We start from the raw sequence: 16,231 nt of genomic DNA on the forward strand, positions 1-16,231 counted from the left end.
CTGTCATTGGTGCCCTAAATGATCAACAATTAAATGCAGATCGTAACTGCATGATAGCATGATGGTGCGCAGATCAGCAGATCAGTTAGACCTGAGCCTTGCTGCACCCCTCCAGGAAGATACAGCATCCTTGCTCAGGAGGCCTGACCCATCTGTCTCAGGACCCATCTTGCCCAAGATTAGATCTTCCCTGGCATCAGCTCCAGCTACAAAATGCTAGAGGTGTGAGCCATGATCCTCACTGGGTGGTGTTTCTGAAAGGTTCACATCAAAGTAACAAGTGTTCATACGTTTACAACTTTTTTCGATTACTCCTTTTACTTTGAATTGGTTTAGAGATGCCCTCCACTTAGAAGAACTCTTCTCAAAGGAGCAGCTCCATTAAGTCCGATGATGATGACGATGATGATATACAAGGTGAAGAGGAATGGGCGACATTCAATAGCTCATCTAGCTTGGGAATGTGGTCAGACAGATGCAAGGTCAGGCCCCCTCGGACTGGCCATCACCCCTTCAGACTTGGTCCTGCCACTGATAACTTAAGCCAGACCCGGCCATGAGGTTCAGGCAGGAAGAGGCTGAGGGTGACAGAAGCGGCCTGCAGAGGGACTGACCCCCTGGAGTTGACCATACCTTGTCCTGCTCGTTCAGTCACCTCATCTGCATCCTGGAATTTGGTCACTTGGGTAAACAAAGTGGAGCGATCCAGGGGCCAGCCATTCTTCCGACAGGTGGCCTGAACCAGAGCTGTGAGATAGGACTCAGGGATGTGTAGCCCTGACAGCCACATCACGTTGGGGTCACTCTCTAAAATCTGGAAAGAAAGATAAAACGGTGACCCTGTCACCTTCTTCCTGCCTTACAACGCCCAGCATCAGAATGGAGCCTGAGACGCTTCTCTGCCCTCTCCCAGGGGTCAGCCCTCGGGTGGCATGCCCCAGCAGGCTTCCGCAGAGGAAGGGCTGTTCTTAAGGTGCTGCTTCTGTTGCGCAGGAAACACCATCGCCCACACCTTACCCACGTTGTGTACTGAGCAAATCTCCGCAGGAAGTACACCATCCAGTTGCCAAGGGTCTTCAAGGTGTCAGGGGCAAGTTTCCTCCAGATGCCTGGGATGTTACCAATGAAAAGGGCCCGAGCAACACCATCCAGCTCGTTGCTCATCCCGACTTCCCCAGCCAAGGCCTGTGGGCAGAGCGGACAGAGCCCAAGTGCAGGCAGCTCAGAAAACAGCCCTCGAGCCCCGACCTCGCCCGCCTCGCTCCCACCTCACCCCACTCACCCTCTGGAGTTCAGCCAGAGATTTCATCATGCGGATCGTCAGTTTGTTAAAACGCTCCAGCTCCTGCAGCAGCACCACCGTCGTGGGAGAGATGCCCAGTCCCAGGTGTTTGCGGATACTGTCCAAGTCAAACACTTTGGGCATTTTGTTTTCAATGTCCTGGGCAACCTGGGCGATGTAATCCTCCCGGCTGATGCCAGTGACAGACTCCCCTGAAACAGAAACGCTCTTGAGCGAGGTCACCGTTCATCGGGGCCTCGCCCTCGAGGCAGACTGCTGATGCCACCCGTTCTTAGGCGGAAACATCAGTGCAGTGGGGAAAGGGGAAAGAGAAGACTCATATCACCCTTAGGAGGAGAGCAGCTATTCTGAGTGGGCAAAATACCCCCGATGACAGGACTCTACCTGTCTGTGGCTGTAATTCCAACAGGTGAGACCACATGGCCCGAGCAGCTTGGGTGTAGTATCCAATCTCGGCGTTCGGATGGAGGCCAAACACCTCTGGTGTGTTGGCGAGCGGAAGTGACTCAATTGCTTCTGTAAAAGAGCATAAGCAAAAGAAACCGGGACCCCTTGTAGGGCTGAGCAGACTCCCTATGGGCTGAAGCCTTTGGAGCAAGAAAGGGACCCCAGAGACAGCAACGCTGGTTCCCATACTAGTCATATTAATAATAACAATGAGAGCTATCATTTATGTAGTGCTTTAAGGTTTGCAAAGTGCCTTACACATAATATCTCATCAGTCTGTTTTGAGGAGTGATTTACTTTTTTGGGGGGGAGGGCGGGGAGCCTGGCTCCCTGTCTCACCCAGGCTAGAAGTATAGTAGCCATTCACAAACCCAACCCCGCCAATGACTGTATAGGAGCTTTGATCTGTGCCACTTTCCACCTGGCCCAGCTGTCCCCTCCTTAGACAACGTGGCGGTCCCAGAAGCTCATCTCACTGGTTCCAGATTTGGCATGGACACGTCATCAGCTTTAGCCCCAACTCCTGTGTTCCACCAACCATGGCCTTCCCTGTCCTAGGGACTACGGGTGTGTGCCACCGCACCCAGAAGGGGTGGTTCTTTTAAACAAGGATGCCCCTGTGTTCCAGAGGTTTGTTTCTTGGGAATGTTGATGGAACTGCTCACTGATAATTCGGTCCCTTTGAAGAAAGCGGTTTATACATCATCACAAGAGAACGCAAAATGTACATCAGGGGCTAGGGCTTAGAATGGCCAGTTTGGTTTACAAAAGGAAAGTCACTGACCAAAGAAGACATCCAAGCTCACCCTCCACAAGTCCAACTAGATAAAGGATCAGGGGAATTGTTGCAGAAATGGACATCACCAAAACGTATTTTTTTTGGTCAGAATTAGCTACATTTTTCCAGTATCTGAGCAGTCTCACCTACAAAATGTTCCTTGGTTTCACCCTCTGGGATTTTATAATCTACTTCCTTATTCCGGAAGAAGTGGAATGGCTGGAAGGTGTCAAAGATGAAATCCCCTAGATACTCGTCCATGTAGATGGTCAGGATGCGCCGGTCAAAGCTATCGATAGCCCGGCCTCCATACATGACCTAGACACAAGGCAGAATCCACCTGAGTGCCCAGCAGGGGACCGCTGACTGGACTGGCCTCACAGGTAGGAAGGGATGGGGACTGGGCCTGGGATTTCACTCCCAGAGGGAGCTCCTGACAAGGAAACACTCTTCACAAAGGCAGAGAATTCTTGGGAACATGGAGAAGCTGAGTGATTCACTTGGGTGACCTGCACACAGCCAGAAAGGGACAGAGGTGAGACCTGACCAGGGTCTTCTCGATCCGGCAGCCAGCTCTCTGTCCTCTAGACCACCCATCTGTGTACAGAACAGGCATGATTTTCAAAGTTACATTGTAACTTAGTTTTCTGACTTCCGGCAAGAGGGGACCCCAAGCACCTTTTAAATGATGATCATTAACCTAACGATGGTTGGGGGGAGGGGATTTTGTAGATTTTGTAGATTTTGGATCCAAACAAATACCCGTAACAATGCCTGAACTTCTGAGGAATGGGAACCTGGAGGAAGCCTTTGAAAGGTCCATCCATGCCAAATGGCCTCAGCCGTGTGGCACAGAGGAGCAGAGAAGGGCTGGGTAGGCATGGCTTAGGCATCCTGGCCATGAGGAAGAATCAAGTCTGATTCACTAGCGTTTTCAGTGGGCTATAATCTCCAGAGCCCTTCATCAGGCTGTTTAATAGGAGTGATTTCAGGGAGCCCCCGTTTGGGTCTCTGCTTGAAACAGGAATCCACAGGATAAAGGAGAGAGAGGGTGATGAGAAGCCAGGCTGCTGCTCATACACATGCCTCCGCTTTGGCCCCAGCAGACATTCAGGAGGGACGCCCTCCAACATCGGGCCCCACCAAGGCCCCCTTCTTGCCCTTCGTCCTCCGACCCTGGAGGCATTTTTGTGGAAGGCTAGGCTTACCTCTCCAATGAGATACTTGAGACTCCCCCAAGGGATTTTGCTGTCATTTTGTTGGAAGGCTTTTGTCAAGTACGTGTTCAAGATCTCCATGCAGACCTAGCCACGGAAGTCAAGGTGTGTAAAGACCAAGGGAGGCCTTGCTTCCCACAACCCACCCACCCTTACTCTTTAGACCCTGGAAATAGACCCCCCGCCCCATTCAATCCTGAAGGTGCCACAGTATCAAAACAAGTGCCCGGGGAGGAAGAGGCATGGCGGCATCAGCAGCACTGTTTTCAACCTGGAAATCGGACTCATTGAAGTCATAGGACACGTTCCAGCCGATCTTGCCAAACTTTCTTCTCTCCTGCACGACTGCATGGAAGAAGGCCAGCACGTAGATCAGGGACTTGTAGGCAGGATGAGGACACTGATTCAGCATCTCGTGGGGGATCTTGAAGTAGGTCGCCCGCATGTTCAACTTCAGGCCGTTGGGTGGCTCAGTGACCACCTTCAGAGAGGAGGAAAGAAGACGGGCTGAGTGCATCAGCTCCGCTGTGCATGGGAGGCCGTGAGTTTCTGCTTCTCCTCCCACACTCCTGGTCCCCTAGCCAAGGATGCACATTGTGATCCTAGCGGTACAAGATCTAGGTTTCTGTTCTGGCTTTTCCACTGACTCAGCGTGGCCCCTGAAGAAGCCCCTGAAGCTCTCTCATTGCTGGGTTCTTAGCCTATCAAGTGGAGGGAATAAAATCTCTACACCAACCCTGCAGTGGGGCGGGGGTATGCATTTAAAAAAAAAAAACTTCTAAAATAATGCCTGTGATAATCAATGAACAATGTGGGTCGACTACTCTGAACTGATGGGAGTGCGGGTGAGGTGGAGAAGCCTCTGGTAAAAATGAAGTCTGACTATTGCTGCTGTCTCTGGGCCCACTCTTGGACCATGGGCAGGTCCATGGGCAGGTAGAAGGCATGGTCTGTGCTCTGGCTTCTTCTAAAGGACATATGAAGGCCAGTTGTGCATGTCCATTATCAAGGGACCAGAGCACAGGTCCCCACCCGACCCCAGCCACATACATGCTCCATGGATTGGCCTCCACTACTCCACAGACACCCCATGCATGCCTGCACTTCTAAAAGAGGAGGAAGAGACACAATTTCTCATCTCTATATCCACACGCAGTATGATAGCTTCATCCCGCTAACAGTATTTGACCATTCAAAAAGACTTTTCTCCCAAGGTGCCAGCCATGTCCCATGCATGCAAAAAGCTAAAAAAGATTCCTTGGTATGATTTCCTCCAGCCCATTCATTTCTTTTTTTTTTTTTTTTGCTTTTTGGGGAGGTAATCGGGGTTAAGTTACTTGCCCAGGGTCACACACAGCCCATTTATTTTACAGAGGAAAACACTAACATCCAGAGAGGAAGAGTAACTTCCCTAAAGTCACAGCCTGAGCCGGTAGAAAGATTCAGAATTCAAACTTCTTCTCGCACCATCCCCCTGCCCCACCCCCAAACCAAGATTCTCCTTCAACAAGGACTGAAGATGGCAGAGCAGGTCTCCATTCTCCCTGCTAAGCCATCTCTCCAGGCGGTCCCCTCCCAGACAGTCCTGGGCCTCCAGTAATAAGGACAGACGGATGGACAGACTCATGGCCGGTTCTGTCTCCCAGTCCCGTACCTTTAAGGATTTCTGCAGGATCCCGATGGGAAAGCCTTTAGTGGGGTCAGTGGTGAGCCACAGGCGGAAGTCTGGGTGGGGCTTTGTGATTCTCTCCAGAGACTTCTCCAGGTCCTTAAGCCATTTGACAAGAAGGTGGCAGTTCTGCAGCATCAGCCACTGACCCCGGGCCACAGCAGTCCCCAGCAGATGCAATGCCACCTGTGCCAATCACAGCAGAAAGGTTATGAGCTGGTGCCTCTGAGCAGAAGCCCAGCCCTGTCCTTTCACAGAAGAGTGGCCTCGGGAGATGAAGTGACTTAGTCACACAGCTGGTAAGGGTCAGAGGCAGGGTTTAAAAATCATGACTCTATAAGCATGGTGGGAGAGGCAGCCTGGCCCCTGGATTCAGGTCCTACCCTGTCATATTCCAGTGGTATAACCCGAGGTGAATCACCAAACCTCTCCCTCCCCAGCCTCAGCTCCCTAAAACTATTCATTATGGAGGAGTCCCTGCTCTGGGGTGGTGGATGGTGCTTTCACAGCAGAAGCTCTTCACACCACTAAAATCACGGGTCTGAACCAAAACCCCATACTCTACCTTGAATCTATCGCACCCAGGCCTTGACCCAGCAGAAGTCCAGACAATACTTGTCCCAGGGACTCATTCCAACCTCAGCATGTGATCATGGGGAGGGTTGACTTTTCTACACAGAACAGCAGTAAGCCAACAGCAGCTTGCAGATGCTCATGGGGCAGACACACAGCTACGCCCAGGGCCAATCCAGGTGGACTTCAGACAACTCCACATTGTTTAGAATATTTCAAGCGTAACAACTCTGCTCCATGGTGACCATGCTGAGGGTGCAGACCCTACATTCTGTTGCGAGAAGCACGGAATATTCATTCTATTAATCATAATAATCTTCCTCAATGTTAAAAAAAATCAAATTTCCAAAAGCAATGGCCTCTCCTTTGTCACAGTGATTTGAGAGGACGACTGGCAGATCACATTGTGCTGGGCTTTGATTTCATGGGCTTATGTTTCCTTGGTCATAATTCGACCCTCAGTATAGCTGAATCTATGTAATAAAAGGGAGCTCAAGACAGAAATGCAACTCATTTTCAGGAAAGGATCTGTAGGGAAAATTGTCCTTGGCTTAAAGCATGAAGGTAAATACCAACATACAAAAGCTACCTCAACTTCCCAGATAGCAAGACCACCCTTACAAAGACATACAGACACACACACACACACACACACCACACACACACACACGCGCGCGCGCACACACCACACACACACACACACACACACACACAGACTGTAGTTTAGGAACTGAACTTCACCAGAACAAATTACCTTCTCTTGGCCTTGACCCATTGCAAGGAATTTGAGACGATTTCCTCCAAAGCCACATCTATCAGCTAATTTCATCAGATCACTGGCAGGGTCTGAGCCAGGACTCAGAATGAATACAATGGGTGAACTTGGAGTGCTCTGTTCAAAAATGGCTTCAAAGCTGATCATTGGGGGTTGAACATACCTAGGCAGGAGAAAGAGCCCAGATATGGTTTCTTCACTTGCTCATAGAATTATTCTCCTCTCTTTGGGGAGGAAATTTAATTAGCGGATGATCCTTGAAGTTGGGAACATGAATTCAATGTCAATGGCTTTCTCCACATTCATCAACTACAGGTGGGAAAGGAAGCTAGAGATCTCCAGATTCAAAGTCTAGTCAGCACTGCCCATGATCTGTCAGGCAGACAGAGATTCAATAGGGAAAAAATGTAAATGTGAAGGAAGACACTAATATAAAACCAGACAATCCAGATCACTGGGAATTCGATCACAAATCTGGGGGTCCATCATCACGAAGAACACCACTATCCCTTTTTATGGGATGTTCATAGACTAGCATGTGCATGGAAAGCCTTTAACAAAATCCTCCTCTAATACCCATCATGGTGGGGTCATGACCTGGGTCATTGGAGGCTCTGCTTGGGTGATACAAACACCAGCAAGTGCTGCCAAGCTGAGAAGACTTTGTGTGCCCCCCAAGTGACCAATAATATCTCTGTGATCCAAGGCCCAACAGGGCCAAAAGGATGGCCCCCAGAAATTCTTGAAAACTATCTATGTAGGGGCAGCTAGGGGGCACAGCGGATAGAGCACTGGCCTGGATTCAGGAGGACTTGAGTTCAAATCCAGCCTCAGACACATAACACTTGCTAGCTGTGTGACCCTGGGCAAGTCACTTAACCCCATTGCCTAACTAAAAAAAAAAACTATCAATGAAGTCATGTAAGGGCTGCAACGGACCCTGGTAAAACAAGCATCCACCGACTTTCTGCCTGACCTCTCACCTCTCCCCACTCCAGCCTGTCCTCCACACAGCTTCCAAAGTCACATGCCTAAAAGCACAGGGACGCATTGCTATCTTGCTCAAGAAGTTCCAGGGCTCCCTATTGTCTCCAGGGTGAAATACAGTCTTCTGTTTGGCATTTAAAGCCCTTCACAATCTGACGCCAGCCTTTTTACTTATGACTTTCTCCGTTTAACACTAGTCATTATTCTCATCAGCTTCCATGGATTTAATTACCACGTCCGTGCTGATGATTCTCAGATCTACCTTTCCTGCCCCAACCTCTCTGCTGACCTCCAGTCTCACATCTCCAACTGCCTTTCAGACATCCTGAACTGGAAGTCCAGGAGACATTGTAAACGCAACATGTCCAAACAGAACTCATTAGCTTTCTCCCTAAACCCTCTACCTTCCCTGTTACTACAAAGGGTCCAGGATCCTCCCAGTCCCTCAGGCTCACAACCTAAGAGTCATCCTGAATTCTCCACCATCTCTCATCCCACCCCCAGATCCAAGCTATTGCTGAGACCTGTGGATTTCACCTTTGCAGCATCTCTCAAATATGCCCCCTTCTCTCCTCGGCCACTGCTCCCACCCCGGTGCAGACCCTCATCACCTCACACCTGGACTATCCAATGGCTGCTGGGGTCTGCCTGCCTCAGACCTCTCCCCACTCCAATCCATCCTCCATTCAGCCGCTAAAGTGACTTTCCTAGAACACAGGTTTCACCATGTCACCCCCATCCTCAATAAACCGCGGTGGCTCCCTCTTACCTCTAGGATCAAAGACAAAATGCTGTTTGCTGTTCAAGGCCCTTCATAGCCTGCCCCTCCTTACCTTTCCAGTCTTCTTACGCCTCATTTCCTGTCATGTACTCTGTGGCCTCCTGGCTGTTCCTCGAACAATCCAAGCGTTTTCTCAAGGTCTCCCCCCGGCCTGCAATGCTCTCTCCCTTCAACTCTTCCTACTGACCTTCTGGGCTTCCTTCAAGTCCCCACTAAAATCCCGTTTTCTGCAGGAAGCTTTTCCCGGTCTCTCTCACTTCTAGCCGTCCCTCACCTCAGCATTTCCTGCTTCACTTCTCCAGTTATTTATCCTGTCCGCAGCTTGTTCGTACATATTTGTTTGCTTATTGTCTCCCCCATCAGACTGGAATCTTCTTGAGGGCAGGAACTGCCCTTTGCTTCTTTTTATGTCCCAAGCGCTTTGAGTCCTCCCTCTCAGGACTACCTTGGATTCACTTCCCATTCCTTGTGTACGTGTTGTTTAGCCCAACAGATTGTAACCTCCTGTGGGGTAGAGGCTGTCCCTTTTGTCTCTCTTACCCTCCCCACCCCCCAGCACAGGGCCTGGCATATAGGCAATGCCTAACGAATACTGATTGATTATGTCAGGATGATCACTTTTGTAGCTGTGCAGAGGATGGGTTAGGAAGCTAGAAAATGGAGGGAGACCAATGAAGGAATTACTCACAGACTAGTTGAGACAAGAGGTGGAGACCTTCAAACAATCATTTTCCAGGGACTTGACAAGGATTCCTACTATAAGTATGAGTCAGAGACTAGGTGATATCTGATGTCTATTCCAATTCTTTTTTTTGGGGGGGTAGGGGCTAGACAATGGGGTTAAGTGACTTGCCCAGGGTCACACAGCTAGTAAGTGTCAAGTGTCTGAGGCTGGATTTGAACTCTGGTCCTCCTGGCTCCAGGGCCGGTGCTCTATCCACTGCGCCACCTAGCTGCCCCTGCTCCAACTCTTAAAGAATGGGGTGGGGGTACTGAGAGGTTAAGGGATTTTCCCAGGGTCCCATGGCCAGGATGGGTCAGAGGCAGGATTAGATTCTGCCTCCCTAAGTATGACACCAGTTAGCTCTCTGGCTGTTATGAATTTTCATAGGCTTTCAGATCAGGCACCTCATCTGTCTCATTTGATGACCAATTCGAATGCAGCTTCCTGACACTCTTGGCGTATTTTTACTGAGGTGGACAGTGCATATGTGATATGTGTATCTTCTTTACAGTGAGTGCAGAGATCCCAAAGCTTTCTCCATCATTACAAAACTCTTCCTGAAAGTCCCAGGGAAGACGACATAGGCCACAGACAGGGCTAAGCAAAAACCTCTTACTTACTTCTCCCCCATGGTCACAGTCACATAGTCAGTAACTGCCCGATATACCCGGTCCACTCGGAAACATCGCAGAATAAGCAGCTTCTCGAAATCGGTCACACGGCTGTCATAGCCCAGGGGGAATGGAAACTGTTCCAGTGAATCTAGGTCATACCACTGGGACAAAAGATGGCAGAGTTGATCAGATCAGAAAGGATATGGACCCAGCTGTCAGGGGACAGTCTCTGCTTTCCATCTCATCTCCCAGCCAACCAGTTTAAAGCCTAGCTCGACAAGGACAATTTGATTTAGCTATGCTTATGGATTTCCAGCTTATAAAGAGGTATCAGTAGGGGAATGGGGATGAAATGCAGAGATACAGTCCATTACTTACCAACCCAAAAGAGTATGCTGGTCTAGAAAGGCCTAAACCTTGAAAGTTTAGATTCTTAACTTTTCTTGTATCATGGACCCCCCCTTTGGCATTCAGTCTGGGGCAACCTACAGGTCTCAGAATCATGTTTTTAAATGCATAAAATAAAACAGTTAGAATCACAACCTATCAGTTAGGAAACAAATGATACTGAAATGCAGTTAACAAAAAAAGATTTTTTTTTTAAATAAAGTTTGTGGACCTCAGGTTAGGAATTGCCGGCTTCAACCCAAGTTATAGTTTGGTGATTGGAAGGCAATTAGGAGATGTGAACATGTGCAGACACAGTCACATCGCTCACCTCCTTCCAGACGTGGCTCTGCTTCTCTACGTCGTCAGGAAGTCTCCCAAAGGGGTCTGGAAATAGCTCAGATAAAAGCATAATGTCTTCCCAGCCCTGATCAGCCAGCCACGTACAAGGCTTTTTTCGTTTGTTCTTCTCCAGGGAAATGTTTCCTGTTCACAGCAAGGGAAGACAAGGAAGCCTTACGGCCTGCGGTGGACACCAAGAAGACACACAATCCCGAGCACAAAGGGACACAGGAATCGAAAGAGAATGGTCACGGCTTCTCTCAAATGAGTCCAATCAGTCAAACTCATCACCCTGATGTGACGGCTCACTGTAAAATCAGCACAGCTACAAAGTGAGAGGCCGAGTTGTAAATCTATCCAATTTGATTTAGGTTTTCAGTAGCCTTTTTTTAACATCTTCAATATAGATTAGGAAAGTTGGGGGAGAAATGTGACATTGTGCAAACTCATTTCATTACCTTTCAAAAAAAAATCCAGCTCTTCCTGAGGGACTCTGCCATCCACTTGCTCTATCTTGATGGTCATATTAAAAGAAAAGAGCAGCTTGTGTCTTTCAAATAGCCCTGTGGTGAAAACACCAGGGAAGACTGAGGAAGCATCCACTCCAATCCAGTCGGTCGGTCAGCCCCTCACAAAAGGGCCCCTCCACCCCTGCCGCTGTCCAGCTATCATGGCCGGCTTGCCCTTCCAACAGGGCACGCCACACCTCCCCTCACTCCTCCCCTCCTCTTCCAGGCTCCCCTGGCTTCTTTCAAGACTCAACTCTCATTCCCATCTTCTGCAGGAGGCCCTTCCTGGTCCACCTAGCTGATAGCACCTTCCCCTTTGAATCACCTTCCACCCATTCTGTATGTGGCTGGCATGGACCTAGCTAATTACATGGCACCCCACCCCATTAGGACAGGAGCTCCTTGAAGGAAGGGGACCGTGGCTGTTAGTCGCTGTTGTTGTTTGGGGGTTCTTTTGCCTTTATATGTATCACCAGTGCTTAGTACAGTCATCTAGGGCTATTTTAAATTGAATGGGGAGTGGGAGAAGGAAGGGGAAAAATAAATGCTTGTTAATTGAAAAATAAAAATTTTTAAAGGAAAAAATGTAATTTCAGTTAAACCATACTTCCTTTTTTGATCGGGTTTCTAGATTGGGCATAGAAGTATCTCATGTTTTTAGATAAAACAAAAAAGATGCAAGTTAAATGATAGAAGAGTTAGAAGGATTTGGAACAGATTGAATGACAGAACACCACTTAAGGGATTGCTATCATTTTGAAGGGCATTTTAGAGGGGAATGTTCCAGGGATTTATCCTTGGCCCTGGGCTGCTAAACCTTTTTATAAGTGACTTGAATGAAGGCATAAATGGTATTCTTATCAAATTAGCAGATAACATGAAGCTGAGAAGGACGACTAACACACTGAATGCCAAAATACAGATAGAAAAAAAAATGGGCTGAAACAACAAAGAAAATCAGAACTGAATGCTATGCAATTATAATGAATAAATTTGATCCTGAAGAAGAGAAAGGATATGAAAATGCACTTCCCTTCTTTGTAGAGGTGGAAGACCAGAGGTTTGGAATACTGTATATGCTGCCAGATGTGGTTGAGGTATTGTTTAGTTTCGCTAAACTGCTTTTCCCCCGTCCTTTTTACTCTTTCCTATAGGGCAGGGCTTCTTAAACTTTTTCCACTCACAACCCCTTCAGCACTTCTTAAACTGTGGGTCATGACACCACAGTTTAAGAACCACTGCTAGGGTATAGCATTCTGGGTAGGGGTGGAAGGAACGATATTTTGGGAAATGAAAGTCAGGTAGAAACAAAAGCTATCAATAAAAGTTTTTAAAAGAAAAGAATGTCTGGTGAAATGGAATTTAACAGAATAAATGTAAAGTCCCATACTTGGATTCAAAAAATCAATTGCACAAATACAGAATGAGGGAAAGTATGACTAGATAATAGTTCTTGTGAAAAAGTACTGGGGACAAGGGGCAGCTAGGTGGTGCTATGGATAGAGCTCTGGCCTTGGAGTCAGGAGAAACTGAGTTCAAATCAGACCTCAGACACTTGACACTTACTAGTTGTGTGACCTTGGGCAAGTCACTTAACCCCGTGATTGCCTCACCAAAAGGCAGAAAAATGTATTGGGGACAGTAAGTGTTATATAAAGCAACAGCAAAATGTGACGACCAAAAAAAAAATACAATCTTCATTGCATTATGGGAGGACATGTCCAGAACAGGGAAAATGACAGTACTACTATAATTTACTCTTGTTAGACTAGAACTAGAATAAGAGAGGGATGGTGGCATATATCCAGAGGAGGGTGACTAAGACAGTGACAGACCTGGATATGCTATACCAAGATACCATTCTATAAAAGGAAAGGGAGAATGGTATAGTCAAGAATGCTGGACTTAAGTCATGAGACATGGGTTCAGAGCACAGCTCGAGCCCTGGGGAAATCCTCATATCTAAGCCTCAGTTTCCTCAACTGTAAAATGGTGGTGATAATATCTGTACCACTTCCTTCATAGGATAGATGTGAGGAAAATATTTTGTAAACTTACACTATAGAAGCAATACAGAAAAATTGATTATTATGCAAGCTGTCTTTAAGGACAGAGAGAGAGGAGAGAAAGAAGATTGAGAAAGAGAGAGGAGAGGAGAGGAGAGAGAAAAGAGAGAGGAAAGAAGAGAGAGGAAAGAAGAGAGAGAAAGAGAGAGGACAGAAGAGAGAAAGAAGAGAGAGGAGAGAAAGAACAGAGAGAAAGAGAGGAGAGAGAAAAGAGAGAGAGAGGAAAGAGAGGAGAGGAGAGAAGAAAGAGAGAGAAAAGACAGAAGAGAGAAAGAGAGAGGAGAAAGAGACAGAGGAGAGACAGAAATACAGAGACAGAGAAACACAGAGACAGAGAAATACAGAGACCAAGAGAGACAGAGAAAGAGAGACAGAGAAAGAGAGACGGAGAGAGAGAGAGAGAGAGAGAGAGAGAGAGAGAGAGAGAGAGAGAGAGAGAGAGAGAGAGGAAAGAGTGAGATTTCTGCTTGAAATAAAAACCAGTTTGCTAACAATTAGAGCTCTATAAAACTCCAATTCCCTGCCTCAAAAGGAAGCAGGCTCCTCTCCTTGTAGACACTAGATGAACATGTTGTGTGGATATTCTCATTCAGGTAAAGGATGGACTACGTGGTCTCAGGTCCCTTCCAACTCGGAGATTCTGTCATTCTGACATTTTAATGAACCTTTCTTCTTATAACCTGAATTATCAACCACAATCTCTGTAAATACAAATTTTCATAGGTTTCCCTAAAGGCAGGGATTGCATGTATTATACTTAAATTACTACAACTGGTGTGACTGACATAACCCCCTTGAATTCAATAATTATTACTGCAATGCCCACAAAACGAAGGACGCGTGTTCATCTGGCTAGAGAGTCATGCCAACCTGTGCAGCCATAGTTGTAGATGTTGAAAGTTAGAGTGTCCATGATGTTTTTTAACCTCCTTGAAAGATAAGAATCAGGCAAAGATTTCTTAAGTGAGAAAGTGAAGACCTCTAAGAAGGCGGACAACGAATACTGATACATGGTGTTCACCAGTGCCATTTCTGATAAAACAAAGAACAAGATGGCGCCCCTCTTGGCAGCAGGCCGGTAGCCATCACGCAGTCGGTCAATGTCCACTGCTGTCTTTTCAGCCAATTTGAGTTTCTCCGATACCTAAAGGAAAGGTCTGCTTCAGAACATGTTTGTTTGTTTTCATATAAAGGAAACCTGTAAAATCATGAAGGTGCCATTTTGTGATGGGCTGAAAAATTAGAAGGAAAGAAAAGAAAGACACGAGTCTGATGCCTACAAGTAACTGAAAGAAATCTGCCGGGCGATGAGACCCAGAGGGCTGGGTCACCCTGCTAAGGGGGCTCCCAAAGTCCTAATCTGCCAGCAGCTTTGGTCTCTGGCCCCAGCTCCAAGGACGGCATCTCCCCCGCATTAGCTGCCTCTTCCTCATGCCCCAGGTCTCCCCGACTCCACACCCATCCCTCTCTCCCCTATGTGTAATGGCGACCCCAGAGGAGCAGCCTTGCGCGAGGCACACACGCGGGCAGAGCCTTCCTCCGCCCCACGCAGGGCAGGTAGTGATGCCACAGGCATGGCCAACGTGTGTGGGAGGAGCTGCTCTTACCTCGGTGGCTTTTGTCTTTGTCTCCTCGAGTGTCTGCACCAAGTCCACGTTGTCCAACATGTTGCCTGTGGACGTGGCCAGCTCTCGGAGGAGGGAGTCCTCCAGGTCTTTCAGCAGGTTTTTGTTCTCACTGGTCTCCTGGATGAGGTGCTCCCTCTGCTCCTCCAGCTCTCTTCTCTCATAGGCCACGATGACGCTGAGCAGCTGGTCCTCAAGGCCTTTTAATGTGACTGTGGACAGGATGCAGAGACTGGCCTTATTTTCAGGACTTTGCAAATACACAGTGCTTTCTGATTTTTTATTTGTCCTTGTGTCATCACAGAGCACAAGTCAGTCAGTGCACAGAGCCAAAAGCTCAGCACAGGCACTGCGCTTGAGGAGCTCGTGGTCTATTGGCGAATAGAACGTGAAGATGCAAAAGTAAATGATAATTGCAAAGATCAGGGAGAGCTTCCCCTAGGAAGGAGATGGCCCATTAACTTTAGCCCTGAAGGAAGAAAAGGTTCTATGACATAGCGGTGAGGAGAGAGAGCATTCCAGGCCCTGGGGGACAGTGTTTGCATGAGAGAGGGAGAGGAGAGAGGAGAGAAAGTGAGAAAGGAGAGAAGAGAGGAGAGAGAGAGAGACAGAGACAGAGAGACAGAAAGAGGAGAGAGAGAGAGAGAGAGAGAGAGAGAGAGAGAGAGAGAGAGAGAGAGAGAGACAGAGACAGAGAGAGGAGAGAGAGGAGAGAGAGACAGAGACAGAGAGAGAGACAGAGAGAGAGAGAGAGAGAGAGAGAGAGAGAGAGAGAGAGAGGAGAGAAAGTGAGAAAGGAGAGAAGAGAGGGAGAGGGAGAGAGAGAGAGAGAGAGAGAGAGAGAGAGAGAGAGACAGAGACAGAGACAGAGACAGAGAGAGGAGAGAGAGAGGAGAGAGGAGAGAGAGACAGAGACAGAGAGAGAGAGAGACAGAGAGACAGAGAGAGAGGAGAGAGAGAGAGAGAAAGTGAGAAAGGAGAGAAGAGAGGAGAGAGAGAGAGACAGAGAGAGAGACAGAGACAGAGACAGAGAAGAGAAGAGAGAGGAGAGAGGAGAGAGAGAGAGAGAGAGAGAGAAGAGAGAGAGAGGAGAGAGGAGAGAGGAGAGAGGAGAGAAAGAGAGACAGAGAGAAAGAGGGAGAGAGAGAGAGAGAGACAGAGAGAGAAGAGAAGAGAAGAGGAGAGAGAGGAGAGGAGAGAGAGGAGAGGAGAGGAGAGGAGAGGAGAGGAGAGAGAGGAGAGGAAGGAGGAGGAGAGGAGGAGAGGAGAGGAGAGAGAGGAGGAGGAGAGGGGAGGAGAGGGGAGGAGAGGAGAGGGAGGAAGGGGAGGGAGGGGAGGAGAGGGGAGGAGAGAGAGGAGAGGAGAGGAGAGGGGAGGAGGGGAGGAGAGGGGAGGAGAGGGGAGGAGAGGGGAGGAGAGGGGAGGAGAAGGGAG

General features: G+C 48.2%; 1 protein-coding gene across 1 annotated transcript in view; it reads right to left on the reverse strand.

Moving 5' to 3' along the window:
• The window catches only part of DNAH10 (dynein axonemal heavy chain 10), a 163,573-nt gene that overhangs the window by 1,315 nt on the left and 146,027 nt on the right, over positions 1-16,231 (reverse strand). The window contains 14 exon segments of the mRNA XM_020970246.2: positions 634-814; positions 1,018-1,185; positions 1,283-1,494; positions 1,688-1,819; positions 2,675-2,846; positions 3,737-3,832; positions 4,017-4,226; positions 5,400-5,600; positions 6,742-6,925; positions 9,875-10,029; positions 10,587-10,741; positions 11,056-11,160; positions 14,043-14,316; positions 14,780-15,009. Coding sequence (XP_020825905.1) covers positions 634-814; positions 1,018-1,185; positions 1,283-1,494; positions 1,688-1,819; positions 2,675-2,846; positions 3,737-3,832; positions 4,017-4,226; positions 5,400-5,600; positions 6,742-6,925; positions 9,875-10,029; positions 10,587-10,741; positions 11,056-11,160; positions 14,043-14,316; positions 14,780-15,009 — 2,475 coding nt within the window.

Source organism: Phascolarctos cinereus, unplaced genomic scaffold, assembly GCF_003287225.1.
Source record: "Phascolarctos cinereus isolate Bilbo 61053 unplaced genomic scaffold, phaCin_HiC Scaffold_4;HRSCAF=312, whole genome shotgun sequence".
Lineage (NCBI taxonomy): Eukaryota > Metazoa > Chordata > Mammalia > Diprotodontia > Phascolarctidae > Phascolarctos > Phascolarctos cinereus.